Source organism: Mercurialis annua, linkage group LG2 (assembly GCF_937616625.2).
Source record: "Mercurialis annua linkage group LG2, ddMerAnnu1.2, whole genome shotgun sequence".
Taxonomy (NCBI): domain Eukaryota; kingdom Viridiplantae; phylum Streptophyta; class Magnoliopsida; order Malpighiales; family Euphorbiaceae; genus Mercurialis; species Mercurialis annua.
Window position 1 is genome coordinate 6,451,835 of NC_065571.1, and position 16,796 is coordinate 6,468,630.

General features: G+C 32.4%; 3 protein-coding genes across 3 annotated transcripts; all 3 read right to left on the minus strand.

Annotated features, from left to right (window-relative positions):
- Nucleotides 1-588: 588 nt before the first annotated feature.
- Nucleotides 589-3,456, minus strand: LOC130014513 (elongation factor 1-alpha). The gene is made up of 3 exons (XM_050359882.2): nucleotides 3,322-3,456; nucleotides 2,415-2,896; nucleotides 589-1,731 (listed from the first exon to the last, which is right to left on the minus strand). Exons 2-3 carry the CDS (start codon nucleotides 2,874-2,876, stop codon nucleotides 850-852), a joined length of 1,344 nt encoding a protein of 447 aa, XP_050215839.1. The 5' UTR covers nucleotides 2,877-2,896; nucleotides 3,322-3,456; the 3' UTR covers nucleotides 589-849.
- A 5,991-nt stretch (nucleotides 3,457-9,447) lies between these two features.
- On the minus strand, nucleotides 9,448-12,037 carry LOC126666951 (elongation factor 1-alpha). Its single transcript, XM_050359881.2, has 3 exons — nucleotides 11,930-12,037; nucleotides 11,373-11,838; nucleotides 9,448-10,614 (listed from the first exon to the last, which is right to left on the minus strand). Exons 2-3 carry the CDS (start codon nucleotides 11,832-11,834, stop codon nucleotides 9,727-9,729), a joined length of 1,350 nt encoding a protein of 449 aa, XP_050215838.1. The 5' UTR covers nucleotides 11,835-11,838; nucleotides 11,930-12,037; the 3' UTR covers nucleotides 9,448-9,726.
- A 1,395-nt stretch (nucleotides 12,038-13,432) lies between these two features.
- On the minus strand, nucleotides 13,433-16,547 carry LOC130014514 (elongation factor 1-alpha). The gene is made up of 3 exons (XM_050359883.2): nucleotides 16,442-16,547; nucleotides 15,224-15,705; nucleotides 13,433-14,583 (listed from the first exon to the last, which is right to left on the minus strand). The coding sequence occupies exons 2-3, from the start codon at nucleotides 15,683-15,685 to the stop codon at nucleotides 13,702-13,704; spliced, it is 1,344 nt and encodes a 447-aa protein (XP_050215840.1). The 5' UTR covers nucleotides 15,686-15,705; nucleotides 16,442-16,547; the 3' UTR covers nucleotides 13,433-13,701.
- Between the last annotated feature and the right edge of the window lie 249 nt (nucleotides 16,548-16,796).

Consider the following 16,796-nt stretch of genomic DNA (forward strand, 5'->3'; position numbering starts at 1 on the left):
GAAATGCGTTGAACTGAAGGAAAAACTCAATGATATTATAATGTCAATACAATTTCACAAATTGTAAAATCATAATTAATGTTATCTGAAACCATTAGAATTATTTTGGAAATTAGTAAAATATTTGTTGTTTGGGTTTAGAGGATTTTATTGCTTATAAAAAACTTCCAACAAACACAACAAAGAAGGTTCTAAAAATGGGAGCACTTACAAGTTCTCAGAGACAACACACAAAAAAGAAGAAATTTATCTAATAAAACACACAAAACATACTAAATTGAATTTAGAACTACTTTGAGTCAATTTAAATTACTGAATTAGCATTGCAGGGAACACTTATAAATGATATAGCCCAACAACCTGCAATATAATTCGTACAAGAAATGCTAAAACAGTTTTTCAGTGCAAATTCTTCAGCTAAGATCTCACGAGATTAGCAGAAAGCTGCACAGGAGGGTTTCAAACTTCCTCTGGAATATGTAAATTTATTAGCTGGTGAAACTCGGAATATACAGTAAAGTTTTAATAATAGAATGATTACTAAAATGAACTTACGATAATGCTGAAAAACTTGGAACACACAAATAATACTGTCCAACATGGCAAACATCAATCATAAAAGCAACCTGCTCAAAATTGTTTCACATATTAAAGAAGCTCGAAAGCAAAAATAGTTCAGATAAGCCAGCTATGCTACCATCGCCTGTCAAGCACCCAGAATTGGGAGCTCCAACTAGAAAATGGGCACAGATAAGTCCAAACAGAAATAAAAACACAGCATCTCAAAAACCTAGCATAGTAACATAAAATGTTCTCAACAAAATAATTGGATCTGTTGATTGGCACAATTCACTTCTTCTTGGCTGCAGATTTGGTGACTTTAGCTCCACTGGGATCCTTCTTCTCAACACTCTTGATAACACCCACTGCAACAGTTTGTCGCATGTCCCTAACAGCAAAACGACCCAATGGAGGGTACTCTGCGAATGTCTCCACCACCATGGGTTTGGTTGGAATCATCTTAACCATACCGGCATCACCATTCTTCAAAAACTTGGGCTCCTTCTCGATCTCCTTACCAGATCGACGATCAATCTTGGTCAAAATCTCTGAAAACTTAACAGCGATGTGGGAGGTGTGGCAATCCAGAACTGGAGCATATCCATTTCCAATCTGACCCGGGTGGTTCATGATAATAACCTGAGATGTGAAGTTGGCAGCCTCCTTTGCGGGATCATCCTTAGAGTTTGATGCAACGAAACCTCTCTTAAGATCCTTCACAGCAACATTCTTCACATTGAAACCGACATTGTCACCGGGTAGGGCCTCCAATAGAGACTCATGATGCATCTCAACCGACTTAACCTCAGTTGTCAATCCAGTAGGTCCAAAGGTAACAACCACACCAGGCTTGATAACACCAGTTTCCACACGACCCACCGGCACAGTTCCAATACCTCCAATCTTGTAAACATCCTGAAGTGGGAGACGGAGAGGCTTGTCTGAGGGCCTCTTTGGCTCATTGATCATGTCAAGAGCATCTAGGAGAGTTGGACCCTTGTACCAGTCAAGGTTGGTAGACCTCTCAATCATGTTGTCACCTTCGAACCCGGAGATGGGCACAAAAGGAATTTTGTCAGGGTTATACCCAACTTTCTTGAGGTAAGAGGAGACTTCCTTGACAATTTCTTCGTACCTTCCCTTGGAGTACTTGGGAGTGGTAGCATCCATCTACAGATTGAAAAACACAAAGAATGCAAATTACAATTATATAACAGTTCAATTTCATGACTGATGATTGGGGGCAGGGGAAAAATCACGTGAAGTTAAATAGCATTAAGTAATCAAGCTAGGATCTCTAGTCTAAGACTCTATCAACTACTTAAACGAGAGGCATAACAGATAACAAAAGCAAAAACAATTCTACTGCTGGTCCAAGACTCAATTGACTGTTTAAACAAGAGGTGTAATAGACATTTAAACAAGAGACAACAAATCAAAAAAAAAATCTATCATCAAAAAGTAACTCATTGACAGTGCTATTTCAATTTCTAAGCAAATTTATGAGTTGGTCATGTATTAGAAAAAAAAGAATATGCAACTGATAAAATAATTGATAAGTGAAGACTTAGTAGGTTTTGAAAACAGATACTGTAACAAGAATAAAATCCAAAATCACATAGCATCAAAGAGAGAGAGGGAGTTGAACCCTCAACCGTTCATATGAATGAACTTGTGGACCAATATGCCATCTCTCAACAGTGGGGGAAACAGTCTCCAAATAAAGTGAACACCCAAAATAGCAGGACAGTTTGTCCATGAATGCCAACAATTACATCTCTGCATCAGTGCTATTAGGGTGCCCTCTATTAGGAATAGATTAAAACAAGCACAAAACGATATGCAGTTGTTACCTTGTTACAGCAGCAAATCATTTGCTTGACACCAAGAGTAAAAGCAAGAAGAGCATGCTCACGGGTCTGCCCATCCTTGGAAATACCGGCTTCAAAACCACCAGTGGTGGAATCAATAATCAGAACAGCACAGTCAGCCTGTGAGGTACCAGTAATCATGTTCTTAATGAAATCACGATGTCCAGGAGCATCAATGACAGTGCAGTAGTACTTGGTGGTCTCAAATTTCCACAAGGCAATATCAATAGTGATACCACGCTCACGCTCAGCCTTGAGCTTGTCGAGCACCCAAGCATACTTGAATGACCTCTTGTTCATCTCAGCAGCCTCCTTCTCAAATCTCTCAATCACACGCTTGTCAATACCTCCAAGCTTGTAGATGAGATGTCCAGTGGTGGTCGATTTTCCAGAATCGACATGTCCAATGACCACAATACTGATATGAATCTTTTCCTTACCCATTATGAATACCTAATATAAAACTGAAAGCAGCACAATACATTATTCTCACATACAAGTGAAAAAATACGTAAATCAATAGTACAACACAGCTTAAAAACAAATCACATCTAATGAAATCAAACTGTAAATTACATAATTAAAAGTTATTCAATACAAAAAATCAATCGGTCCATAAAACCAAAGAAAATACATCAATTTAGCATACTGTTAACGGATTCTTACATAATAATTATAATTTGCATAAATAAAATAAGATTTACATAAACAGAGTCAAATACGATAAATCAAATCATATAACCTAATGATCTACATCAATTAAACCATATTATGAAATACAAAACTAAAACTACTAACAAAACTTCAAATCAAAACCATAATAACTTGATGTTCGAAGCTACAAATACAGCAGATGAATTAAGGAAAAATAAACTGAGTGAGAATTTACCTTGTGAAGGCGGCGATTAGAAACCCTAGCTCAAAGATAAAAGCAAATCGCAGAGCTCAGAAATGAAACAACATTTCAGTGTTTAGATGGCCGTATTTATAGTCTTCACTGTCTAGGGTTCCATTGTGATACTCAATATGTTTATTGACGTGTCTATCCTGATTTAAAGATTTATATGACGATTCTGTCCTTATCTCTCACAGCAAGTAAACGCGGCCCGCAAGTATCATAGTGTGATTCTATCATAAAATTAGGTTTAAATTTGAACAAAGGGTCAACGTGCCCTGTGAATTTGTAACACAGGATCATCTAACAATTTACACTTATTTAAGCAATTAATTCCGAAACTCTTCATTTGTAGGTCAAATAACCCATAATTTATATTTTTATTTCAAAAAATAAATTTAGAATAACTATATCGCAACAATTAGAGAAATATCTAATTATTTTTTTGCATCTCTTACCTCCGATTTGTATTTTACGCGTTTTAAAAATATAATTATGGGTTATTTGACCCAAAAATGAAGAGTTTTGGGATTAGTTGCTCAAACAAGTATAAATTGGGTTAGATGACCCCGTGTTACAAGTTTAGGGGGCGCGTTGACCCTTTGTTCGTTTAAATTTAGGCTAATAAGCTGAAAAAATCCTTACTTTTATTTTTGTTTGCAATTCCACTTCGACGTAATAATTTTTTTAATATTATCTTATTTTAGATTTTTGGTTTTCAATTACACCCTGAATTAGAAAAATTAAATAAATTGATTATTATAAGAATTAAAATATGTAAAACAATTACATTTAAGTATTATTTCATACTTTTTCTAATTGAATAAATTCAAATAAGTCCTTAAACTTAAATAAATTTTCAGTAAATCCAAAAATTAAATTAAAAAAAAATCTTTTTAGTTTCCGGAGGACGAGGAGCTGCTCCTGGTCTGAGGAGCAGTAGCTCCTCAGGCCAAGAGCTGCTCCTCCTCCTCCGGCAAATTAAAATAAATATTTATTTAAATTTAATGAAAAAAATTGATTATGGAGAAGATGGATATTTTTTATAATTAATAACATTAAATAATATTTAGATTATTTGATAAATATGAAAGATCTATTTTGAATATTATTTAAATTAAAAGAGTCAATTTAACATTTCAGGGTGCAATTGAAAACTAAAAATCTAAAATAGGATAAAATTAAAAAAAAAAATATGTCGAAATGGAATTGAAAACCAAAATAAAGATCAAGGTTTTTCAGCTCATTAGTCTTAAATTTAATAGAGTGAAATTAAATTGTTTGTTACAGATTTTCATTATTATTCTTTTACTTTTTTTATCTAAAGTTAGTTACGTTTAATACTGAAGAAATTAGGTTGTATACATTTGTGTTCACACGAAAAAAAAAATTCCACTAATTTCAATTTGATTGAGTGATTAGAACAACTGCAACAATATTCTTTAAAATAAAAACCATTTTTAATAATAAAGATTAAAATTTTTCATTTGTATCCAATGGATTCTTTTAATTATTTTACTTTCTTTCTTTTTTTATTTTTTCTATTTTTTTTTTGTTTTTCCTCTTTTGTTTGGTTTTACGTTCGTTCTTTTTTTCTCTAACATCCATTTACTTCTTCCTTGACAGAGCGTTATTATCCATAACTCATATTAGAAATAAACTAGCAAATTTTGTAGTAAAAAATAGCGAGGACATTTACAGTGGAGGAAAAAGTCTCAACAGCATCGGTTATGCTGCCAGAGATTTCATCTGATTCCAAATTACTTGTACCGTCTAGAGCACCAGGTGATGCTTCTCAGATTTGCTGTTGTCGAGCAAGTTTAACTTTTTTTCTCTATTAGGACATGTTTTCTACAAGTTTAAGTAATTTTCTTTTTGATGATTCTGATGATGAATTAAAAATGATAATATCCACAATAGAAGAGTTGCTCAATTAAATATGGACATCATTATATCGTAAGAGAGATTATGGTCGAACCTATATATGGCATAATAGAGTAAATGGCCATTATAAAATTTATCATGATTATTTTGGAGAAAATTTTGTTTATTCTCTGAGTTTATTTTGAAGGAGATTGAAAATGATTCAATCCTTTTTTTCTTTGTATACAATATGTCGTAGAGCGTTACGACCCATACTTTATTTAGAAAAGAGATATTTCTGGCTTTTAGGCTTGTCTTCTCTCCAAAATATCGTTGTTGTATTAAGAATCCTTGCATATGGAGTTCCCGCTTCTTATGTTGATGAATATGTTATGATTGGTGAAAGCGCTGCAATTGAAAGTCTTAAACAAATTATTAAGGCAGTAGTTTTAATTTTTTCAAAAAAGTACATGAGATATCCTACCAAAATTAATATGGATAGATTGTTAAAAAGAAAGGGATAGTTGTGGGTTTCCTGGAATGTTAGAAAGTATAGAATTGGAAATGTAAAAATTATCCAATTGCTTAGAAAGTAGGGGTGGACATGAACCGGTTAAACGGTCCACGAAGGTAATTTGTAAACCGGTCCATAATAGTATGGTTTTTAAAATTAAAAACCAAAACCTAAAATTTTAAACGATTAACCATTTAAAACCTTTGGTTTGTTTTACGGTTCTTAACCATGTAACCATTAAAAAAAATTAGACACAAAAGAAGAAAATTTATAGATAAAATTTTAAAAATAGTCTAATAATTAAACTTTAATTTCCATTCTATTTAATTATTTATATATAAATCTTATATAATCCTACTTTAATTAGGTAAATATTTTATTAAAAAAGTAAAGTTTTTTTTTAAAAATATTATGTGTATATATACTCCTAAAATAAAGATATATTCCCAAATAAAATATTTTTTAAATATATTTTCGTGTTTAGAATTTTTATATGTGTAAATTATAAAATATATTTTATTTGAATTATTAAAAATGTATATATATATTTATGTATATATATATATATATAATTTATAAAGATATATTACCAATTAACAGGTTTGCCACGGTTTCTAAAACTCCAAAACTTAATATTAAAAGTTATATCGACAATATTATTAACACATGTATGAATGGTTAAGGAGGAAAATTCCAAGCTATCAATAATGACAGTGGTTGAACCCAAGATTAACTCATGCATTATGAAATTATGAATAAATGTGATTTTGAGGAATTATATATGAATTCTGGATTAGGATTTGGTTTGAATTCTGTGCTTGGTATGCATAGGCATTAAAGTTTATGACATTGTTGTACATTGTAATTAATATTTATTAGTAATTATACTATCTCATTCAGTTTAAAACTGACCCTATGAAATTTAACATTTTTATGAACGTAAAAATTTTAAAGTGCCTTTCTACTCTTTCATCCTTGGAAGATGATTTTTACTAGAAATTGTAAATAGAATAGTTTTATTTCTAGAATACCGCAGTAGTAGTTGTAAAAGAATGTTAGAATTGAACGCATACTCTGGTAAATAGAATAATATTGTATGTTTATGTTTTGGTTTCTATCTTATGCAAGCATGTTTGTGACTTACGTTTTAAATAATAATACTTGAATATTATGAAAAGTTGATTAAGTTGGTATCACATAGGTTTGCTACCAATTCCGATGCGATTTATCCGTATCCCTAGCGTCAATCGTAATTTGTGAGTTAGGGTCGTGACATAAACTCAAGACCTATAATTTTATTTCTGCACACACAAATTGTTCCCATCGAGGTATTCTTTTGAGAGAATATTTGAAGGTTTTTAAGTGGGAGTTTTGGAGAAAGTTCAAGAAGGGTATTTGAACTCTTTCAAGTACAAGGATTGCAGAAAATTGCGTGTTCATTAATGACACAAGCCAACAACTTAAAAAATTTTCCAAACGTCGTAGCACGGAGGTGATAAAATAAGAATTGAGAATTGTGTCTTTTTTTAAGAGAAACTCAAGTCGATCACTTCGGGGCAAATACTAAAATGAAAGCAAATTCGTGTGAACGAGATAGAAGTCGTACTTTGGACTTCAAGAAACATTGGAGAATCGACATAAATATTTTTCTTTACTTACCACTCCCTCCGTCCCACTTTAGAAGTCCCATTTGACTTTACACACAGATTAAGAAAACATTAATTATTCTTGTCTTTTCATGTTTTGCCCATATAAATGATAGTGGAATTTTTTTATAGAACTCTTTTAAGATAACTAAAATAAGGATATAATAGAGTATTCAATGGAAAAATATTCTAAAAATAGTAATAGGACTTTTTAAATGGGACATCCCAAAATAGAATATGAGACTTCTTAAACGGGACGGAAGGAGTAGATGCATGCTACTAACACTTGATGACATGAGACCAATGTATTGGAGTTAATTTGATCAACGCCTGATATGTATTACTTTAATTTTAAGTTGAAATGTATTTTCCGGCCCACACCACATGTTACGCCAAATACCTGATTCATCAAGTTACCGCCATATCCTTTGTGAAATTAATTACTTCAACAATTGTCCCTTTAAAGTCTAAAACAACATCGTTCAAACTTTTTTATTTTAGGCTTAATTAATTAAAAACCACTCACCTTTACCTTTTTTTTTCGTATATACCCTGAACTAGAAAAAAATTCATTTATATCCTGACGTATGTGTTTATATTTCACCTCTACCCCGAGGCACTAAATTAACCTCTTTTTATTTAAAAAAAAAATTAAAATAGTCTTTCATTTAGAGAAAAATTCATTTTTAATTAAACTCTAATTAGCTTAGGTTAAAAATGAAGAACTATTTTAAACTTTTTTCTTAATGAAAAGAGGTTAATTTAGTGCTTCGGGGTAGAGGTGAAACATAAATACATACGTCAGGATATAAATGAATTTTTTCCTAGGTCAGGGTATAAACGAAAAAAAAATTCAAGGTGAGTGGTTTTTAAGTAATTAAGCCTTTATTTTAAAATGTTTAGATTAAAAAGGATAATTATACAAATACAACTGTTGCGCCATATTATTCGTGTAACACACTAAGCATGCGTTGGCCATGTGGAAAATTGAATGATAAAAAAAAAATTAAAAGATTTTCCATCGTAAATGCTCATTGGTTTGATGTAAAAATGACGGGTCGCAACGGTTGCATAGAAAATACTAGATTAAAAATGACGTTCCTTATTAGTCAAAATGACACTATTTTGACTTGGAGGAGAGACTAAAACAATCGACCATATATAGTGCCCAATACTCTTTTTGTCTCTCCCCTAAAGCCTAATTGAAAATTAAATAAAATGTGTTTGGTTTAAAAGAATATTATTATTTATGGATTATATCAAAATTCATTTAGCAACTATATTTTTAAAAGTTCATGTGATTGATTATATTTATGTTACGAATTACTAAATGAAATAAATTCTAACCCCCATAAACCAAACATGCAGCAAATTAAAATTTTAAAATAATAATTATTTTTTAATTTATTAAACTAAAACTGATGTTATTACTGGTAACGAAACAAAATGATGCAGATGCTAGGAGACTGTCGATCTCTCTCTTATTCATTTTTTAATTTTTTGGTCTCGAAATTTTTTAAAAGGGAAAATTTAAATTAAAAATTTATTCTTCTGCTACGCAATAGAGTAAAAAATTACTAATTTTGTGTCATTTTGAATAGGTCTTTCTTGAATATTTTTTATTTTTTATACAATTAATTTATTTTATAAAAGTATGTAATAATTATCTTAAATTATATATATTGATTTAGCCATGTCAATTGATTAATTATCTCGACAATAAGTATTTCATTATATAATTATTTAAATTTAGTTATTTTTTGATATTAAGAAATACTTTAATTTTATTGATGATTCACAAATTAATTTTTTATTGCCAGTTTAAATTTAGTATAATTAATTTAATTTTTTATATAAGCGTATTTATTAATCATGAGTTCATATTTGATAACCTATCGATGAGTTGCTAAGTAATACATATAGTAAATGAATTCATATTTGATAACTTATCGATGAGCTGTTACGTACTAAATAAATTCATATGATTAATATATATTTTCTAATATTTTTAAAGTTAGAAACAATAATATTTCTAATTTTTTGTATCAAAATAATATGTTAACCTAAAAATGGAACCTAATTTTTTTCACTCAACAATAAAAATTCTGATTCTTTCACTAACATAATATAAATTGTAGAACCACAAGGTGGAGGCATACGAAAGCAAATCTCAAGTATATACCAAGACCTACTTATAACAGAACTGCTAACCCACAGGCAGTGCAAGGCCTAAATGTGGGCAGCAACTAGACCATGTACACACAAACAAAAATTACCACTAGTAATTGAACACTTCAAAGAAAACATAACACCAATATAATCAATAATAACTAGACATAAACCACTTTCAAGACTCTGTTTTACCAACTTCACATCTCATTTTCCCCCTTTCTTAGCAGCAGATTTGGTGACCTTAGCTCCAGTAGGATCCTTTTTCTCAACACTTTTGATAACACCAACTGCAACCGTCTGGCGCATGTCCCTAACAGCAAAACGACCCAATGGAGAGTAATCTGCGAATGTCTCCACAACCATGGGCTTGGTTGGGACCATCTTAATTATCCCTGCATCGCCATTCTTCAAAAACTTAGGCTCCTTCTCGAGCTCCTTACCGGATCGGCGATCAATCTTGGTCAAAATCTCAGCAAATTTGACAGCAATGTGAGAGGTGTGGCAATCAAGAACCGGAGCATATCCATTCCCAATCTGACCAGGGTGGTTCATGATAATAACCTGAGATGTGAAGTTTGCAGCTTCCTTTGCAGGATCATCTTTAGAGTTTGATGCAACATAACCCCTCTTAAGATCCTTCACAGCAACATTCTTCACATTGAACCCCACATTGTCACCCGGGAGAGCCTCCTGGAGAGCCTCGTGGTGCATCTCGACCGACTTAACTTCAGCTGTCAATCCACTGGGTGCGAAAGTCACAACCATACCCGGTTTGAGGATACCAGTCTCGACACGACCTACGGGGACAGTTCCGATACCACCGATCTTGTAAACGTCCTGAAGTGGGAGACGGAGAGGCTTGTCTGTTGGCCTCTTCGGCTCATTGATCATGTCGAGAGCTTCGAGGAGAGTTGGACCCTTGTACCAGTCGAGATTCGTGGACCTCTCGATCATATTGTCGCCTTCGAACCCGGAGATGGGCACAAAAGGGATCTTCTCTGGATTGTATCCAACTTTCTTGAGGTATGAGGAGACTTCCTTAACAATTTCTTCATACCTGCCCTTAGAGTACTTGGGAGTAGTAGCATCCATCTATATATGATTGAAAATAAAAATATTACAAAGATTAACATACAACAATTTGCAGGAATACAGAGTAATTTAAAGGATTATAAATCAACAAAACTATAATCAAACGAGCGAACAAATTCCAGAGCAATTTGAAGTTACCAAACTTAAACATAATACAAAAGCTAACTAGCAGGCATTTTCAGTTCTTCTAATCTACTAATGGGATAATAATTTATAATTCATTCATCAGTCAGCTTTCTCTGCAAAGCAAACAACACTAGCACTAATCATAGGACTAGATCATATCCATAAATGCCAGAATTAGCTAGTATCAATTTCTCTAAATTGCATTTCTTACTATGACCTTAAGATAACAATTTCGAACATTTGCAAATCTAACCAAAATTGAAAAATTGTTAATTTTAGCCCACTTTTAAAAGATGGCTATAATTTTAGCCAAATTAGAAAAATGAATTAACTATCATGTAATAAGGTGAATTCATCTTTATAAAAAGAAACGCATACAACAAATGAGTTATATAGCTCAAACACCAAGTCCGTGCTTTCAATTACTCCCACGAGTACTAAAAAAATACTAATAAAACGATGCATATGTAAATTTTCTTATTCATCACTTAAAAAACTTTAAAAACACATGTGATCAAATTGAACTATTATAAATTGGGCTAATATAAGTAGAAATCTTTTAAATTCGACTAAAATTACAGAAATTAAATTATACCTAGATAAAATACTAAAGTAACGGATTTGTTTTTTACCTTGTTGCAGCAGCAAATCATTTGCCTAACACCGAGAGTAAAAGCGAGAAGAGCATGCTCACGAGTCTGACCGTCCTTAGAAATACCAGCTTCAAAACCACCGGTGGTCGAATCAATAATAAGAACAGCACAATCAGCCTGAGAAGTACCGGTGATCATATTCTTAATAAAATCACGATGTCCCGGTGCATCAATAACAGTGCAGTAATATTTCGTGGTCTCGAATTTCCACAAGGCGATATCAATGGTGATACCGCGCTCGCGCTCCGCCTTGAGCTTGTCGAGCACCCATGCATATTTGAACGACCTCTTGTTCATCTCCGCCGCTTCCTTCTCGAACCTCTCGATCACACGCTTGTCGATGCCTCCGAGCTTGTATATGAGATGTCCGGTGGTGGTGGACTTGCCGGAATCGACATGTCCGATGACCACTATGTTGATGTGAACCTTTTCCTTGCCCATGGATCTGAAACGAAATTATGAACTACAGTTAATGGTGGAAATTGAAATCCAATTCAAAGAAAATTTAGATACGGCGAAACCTGCAACTGCAATACCTTGTAAAGAAAATTAAAACCAATTATATTGTAGTTTGCAGCAAGAAGAACGATGAAGGAAATGAAGAGTGAAATGATATATTTGAATTTGAATTATAATTTGAAGATGGTCAGTATTTATAGTATTAATTTGGTTAGAGTTTTTCTTGACCTGCACGGTTTTGCCATTTTTATGTAACTTATCCTTTTGCTTGGAGATCAAGGCAAGGATTTTTTTATATAGTTTTTTTTATTTTGGATAAATATTTTTTTATTAGTTCTTGATCAAAAAATTGTATTAAATAAATTGGAAAATAGTGCTGGGACTCAATTTATAGTGATGAGACTCAATTTAAAAAATAAAATCAATTGCAAAGACTCAAATATGAGGTCTGCATATATATTTTATAAATTATTTATTATTCAAATAATCAATTATGTTAAATATTGTTGATTATAATATAATATAATATATTAAAAAATAAAAAATATTAGAAGATAAGTGTTATTAATGAGTATATTATGAAATAAAAATTTCTTTACTACAATTTTTTTTCCATGTTATTTCTTTTCTGTATATATATATAAGAAATAAAAATTTCTTTTCCATATTATTTTTTCTAATTTGATAAGATAACCCATCTCTTATTTATTGAAAATTGATTGCTCTTTACGTACTTCAATCTTCTTTGGCTAATGTGTGGAAAGAGGAAACCCATTTGGGGGTCTGTCTATGCCAAGTGAGAAATGTCAGTTACAATCGATTCTCTGATAATTAATATACATGGTGGACTGAAAATTTATTAATTATTAGAATTATTATTTTATTCAATATTTTATAAGACATAACATTCAAATTGGTTCCCTAAATTTTTATTAATAATTAGAATTATTAATTTATAGAGTATTGATTATTAGAGGGTCTACTATATTGGCATTTTTTGTTATGATAAGTTTGACTTGGAAGCTTTGACATTTAGGATCAGTAATTGTTAAGAAGTCTAATTGTGTCTTCTAGAATAGATAAGCAAATCCAATTCATACGTAGAATTACAAATTTTTATTGATAGTATTATAAGTGAGTTATTACATTAAATAACTCGATCCATAATTTCTTTTTGAATAAATTAATAAAAACTAGTACTTAAAATTGTATACTGGCTGGCCCGTTTTGTTGTCAAGTGGTACTGTTACATATAATCCAATTGCGGTTAGAGTTGACTCATGGAATTTTCACCCACGATTAAATCTAATTTTCTGTAATTAAAGTACAAATTAAATTAAAAATAATTTCAATATGATTCATATATTTATTCATTTTTCAAAAAAATTCAGTGATCTCAACATAAGATATAATTGACTTATTTTCTTTGGTCATCTGACAATCACCAGTAGATAACATAAAGATGATACTATTTCAAATTTCAGTTCATTATAGCTGTTCAGCATATAACTTAACTAGTCCATTCATATCATAGCATCTAATCTAATTAACAAAAAATTAATTATAGATAAACTTCAAAATATCGAAAAGAGAAATGATATAGCAAACACTAAAGTATAAAATCATAATTCGGAACAAGCAAATGATAAGTCTCAAATATGAAAAGCAACAAAATTCAGATGCACAACCTGTGCTGCCACCGCCTGTCAAGCACCCAATTCTGGGTGCTCCAGCAAGAAAACGGGCACAGATTACTTAAAACACAGAAACAAATAGAACATCTCAAAAAACAAGCATAGTAATGTAAAATGTCCTCAGCAAAATTATTGAACCTGGTGATCTGCACCATTCACTTCTTCTTAGCTGCAGACTTGGTGACCTTAGCTCCACTAGGGTCCTTCTTCTCAACACTCTTGATAACACCCACTGCAACAGTTTGTCGCATGTCCCTAACAGCAAAACGACCCAATGGTGGGTACTCTGCGAATGTCTCCACCACCATGGGCTTGGTTGGAATCATCTTAACCATACCAGCATCACCATTCTTCAAAAACTTAGGCTCCTTCTCAATCTCCTTACCAGATCGACGATCAATCTTGGTCAAAATCTCAGAAAACTTAACAGCAATGTGGGAGGTGTGGCAATCAAGAACTGGAGCATATCCATTTCCGATCTGACCAGGGTGGTTCATGATAATAACCTGAGATGTGAAGTTGGCAGCCTCCTTTGCGGGATCATCCTTAGAGTTTGATGCAACGAAACCTCTCTTAAGATCCTTCACAGCAACATTCTTCACATTGAAACCGACATTGTCACCGGGAAGGGCCTCCAATAGAGACTCATGATGCATCTCAACAGACTTAACTTCAGTTGTCAATCCAGTAGGTCCAAAGGTAACAACCACACCAGGCTTGATAACACCAGTTTCCACACGACCCACCGGCACAGTTCCAATACCTCCAATCTTGTAAACATCCTGAAGTGGGAGACGAAGAGGCTTGTCTGAGGGCCTCTTTGGCTCATTGATCATGTCAAGAGCATCTAGAAGAGTTGGACCCTTGTACCAGTCAAGGTTGGTGGACCTCTCAATCATGTTGTCACCTTCGAAACCAGAGATGGGCACAAAAGGAATTTTGTCAGGGTTGTATCCAACCTTCTTCAAGTATGAGGAGACTTCCTTGACGATTTCTTCATACCTTCCCTTGGAGTACTTGGGAGTGGTAGCATCCATCTACAGATTGAAACACACAAAACATTTGCAGTTATAGTCAAATACAAAATTAATGATTAAACAATAACCATGGTAGGGCAGTATAAACTTATAATAAAACAAGCTAGCAATATAAATCACAATATCTATAAGATAAATTAAAGTGTTTAGAAGTTGAATGATAAGAAATACATACAATTACTGAACAGGAAAGAAAACTTTGGGCAGGGGAATATCAAGTGAAGACAAATAAAACAAAGTAATCATGCTAGGATCACTAATCCAAGATTGATCAACTAACAAGGAAGAAGAAAAAGAGATAATAAAATATCATACCACAAAAAACAACTCATTGACAGCCCACTACAGACCTCTAAAATAAATTGTACTAGTTGGTAGAGACTCAAAAACAAGTTTATGAGACTTTTAAAACAAGTTTGTGTGCATGATATAATTGCTGCATGCTAAGACTATCTGCGGAAAATTAATACAGATATTGAAATGAAAATGAGACTCAAGATCACATATCGGATAAAGTGAAGACCAAAAATAGCAGGACAATGTCCATGACTGCCAAATACTACAGCTCTGCATCTATGCTATTACAAAGCCATCTATCAGAAACAAATAATAACAAGCACAAAGTATATATAATTATTACCTTGTTACAGCAGCAAATCATTTGCTTGACACCGAGGGTAAAAGCAAGGAGAGCATGCTCACGGGTCTGTCCATCCTTGGAGATACCAGCCTCAAAACCTCCAGTGGTGGAATCAATGATAAGAACAGCACAGTCAGCCTGTGAGGTACCAGTAATCATGTTCTTAATGAAATCACGATGTCCAGGAGCATCAATGACAGTGCAGTAGTACTTGGTGGTCTCAAATTTCCATAAGGCAATATCAATGGTAATACCACGCTCACGCTCAGCCTTTAGCTTGTCAAGCACCCAAGCATACTTGAATGACCTCTTGTTCATCTCAGCAGCTTCCTTCTCGAATCTCTCAATCACACGCTTGTCAATACCTCCAAGCTTGTAGATGAGATGTCCAGTGGTGGTCGATTTTCCAGAATCGACATGTCCAATGACAACAATACTGATATGAATCTTTTCCTTACCCATTGTAGCTGATTAAAATAAATCTGACCAGAAAAAACAAACATCATATTAGTCAATCTTATGATACAAATAATTAACACAGTTCATAAATTGCGACAAATAAATAATAACAAAGAAAACTAGTACAATTCATACGCTGATGCCAATAGCAATTAAAAACTAAATAGAAATAAAAATCACCATAAACCACTGCTATACTAACACCAAACAAAAACGTAGAAAACTAAGTAATAAAAACAGATGAAAGCAGAGACAAAAACAGACAGATTCCAGAATTCTTTCATTTTCAAGGCTTAGTTTTAATAGTTCTAGATCTTTCAGAGGTTAATTAAAATAAATAACTCTAAGAAAAGTTAGCTAAAACCGGATTTATAACAATTTACCGATTGTATAACAAACAAACAAATCAATCAAATAATCTAAGACTAAACATAAGATTTTTTTTTAAAATCTGAAAAAAAAAACAATACTGAATGAAGAACCAAAGCACCATAAGTAAACGAATTATACTACTGGAATTAAAGGTAAAATACATCAAAATCAAATAACATTAAAAATCGAATTCCAATCAGCACATGAAATAACGTAAAATTATACATGTGAATCTTAACAGATTAAACAAAACAGCAATCTGAATTCAAATCTATACAGTAAACGATGAACACAGTGAGTCACATACAACAGATCTGAAATGATTATATAAACTCAGCAAAAAAAATTACATAGATTACAAAAATGAGCATAAAAGAAGAATTATACCTGAAGAGAATTAGAAATGGAGGCGGCAGCAGGAGAAGCAGAGAATAGAGAAGGGTTTTAACAGCAGGAGTGGCTTATTTATACTCACATATTATGCGATTTTAGGGCTCTTTGATGAGTTTTCCATTTTATTTTTCTTGACCATTTTGTCCATCTTTGGGGGCATTCTATTACATTTATGTCCTCGTTTCATATTTGAGGTACAGCCTGTATGATACGAAATTGTTAACACAAATCCAATTTGACCTAACTAATTTGATCTAGGGTTTCATTGTTTAAAACATCTAAATAAACAGAACTAAATATTTTAATTATTTCTGTATAATTTTTATATTTTTATTTATTTTATTGTTTT

Bases quoted from the DNA above. Each gene is read 5' to 3' on its own strand.
- LOC130014513 (XM_050359882.2), bottom strand. From the start codon at position 2,876: ATGGGTAAGGAAAAGATTCATATCAGTATTGTGGTCATTGGACATGTC. The intron at 1,732-2,414 runs GTAACAACTGCA...TTCAATCTGTAG, and splicing joins TGATTTGCTGCTGTAACAAG to ATGGATGCTACCACTCCCAA.
- LOC126666951 (XM_050359881.2), bottom strand. From the start codon at position 11,834: ATGGGCAAGGAAAAGGTTCACATCAACATAGTGGTCATCGGACATGTC. The intron at 10,615-11,372 runs GTAAAAAACAAA...AATCATATATAG, and splicing joins TGATTTGCTGCTGCAACAAG to ATGGATGCTACTACTCCCAA.
- LOC130014514 (XM_050359883.2), bottom strand. From the start codon at position 15,685: ATGGGTAAGGAAAAGATTCATATCAGTATTGTTGTCATTGGACATGTC. The intron at 14,584-15,223 runs GTAATAATTATA...TTCAATCTGTAG, and splicing joins TGATTTGCTGCTGTAACAAG to ATGGATGCTACCACTCCCAA.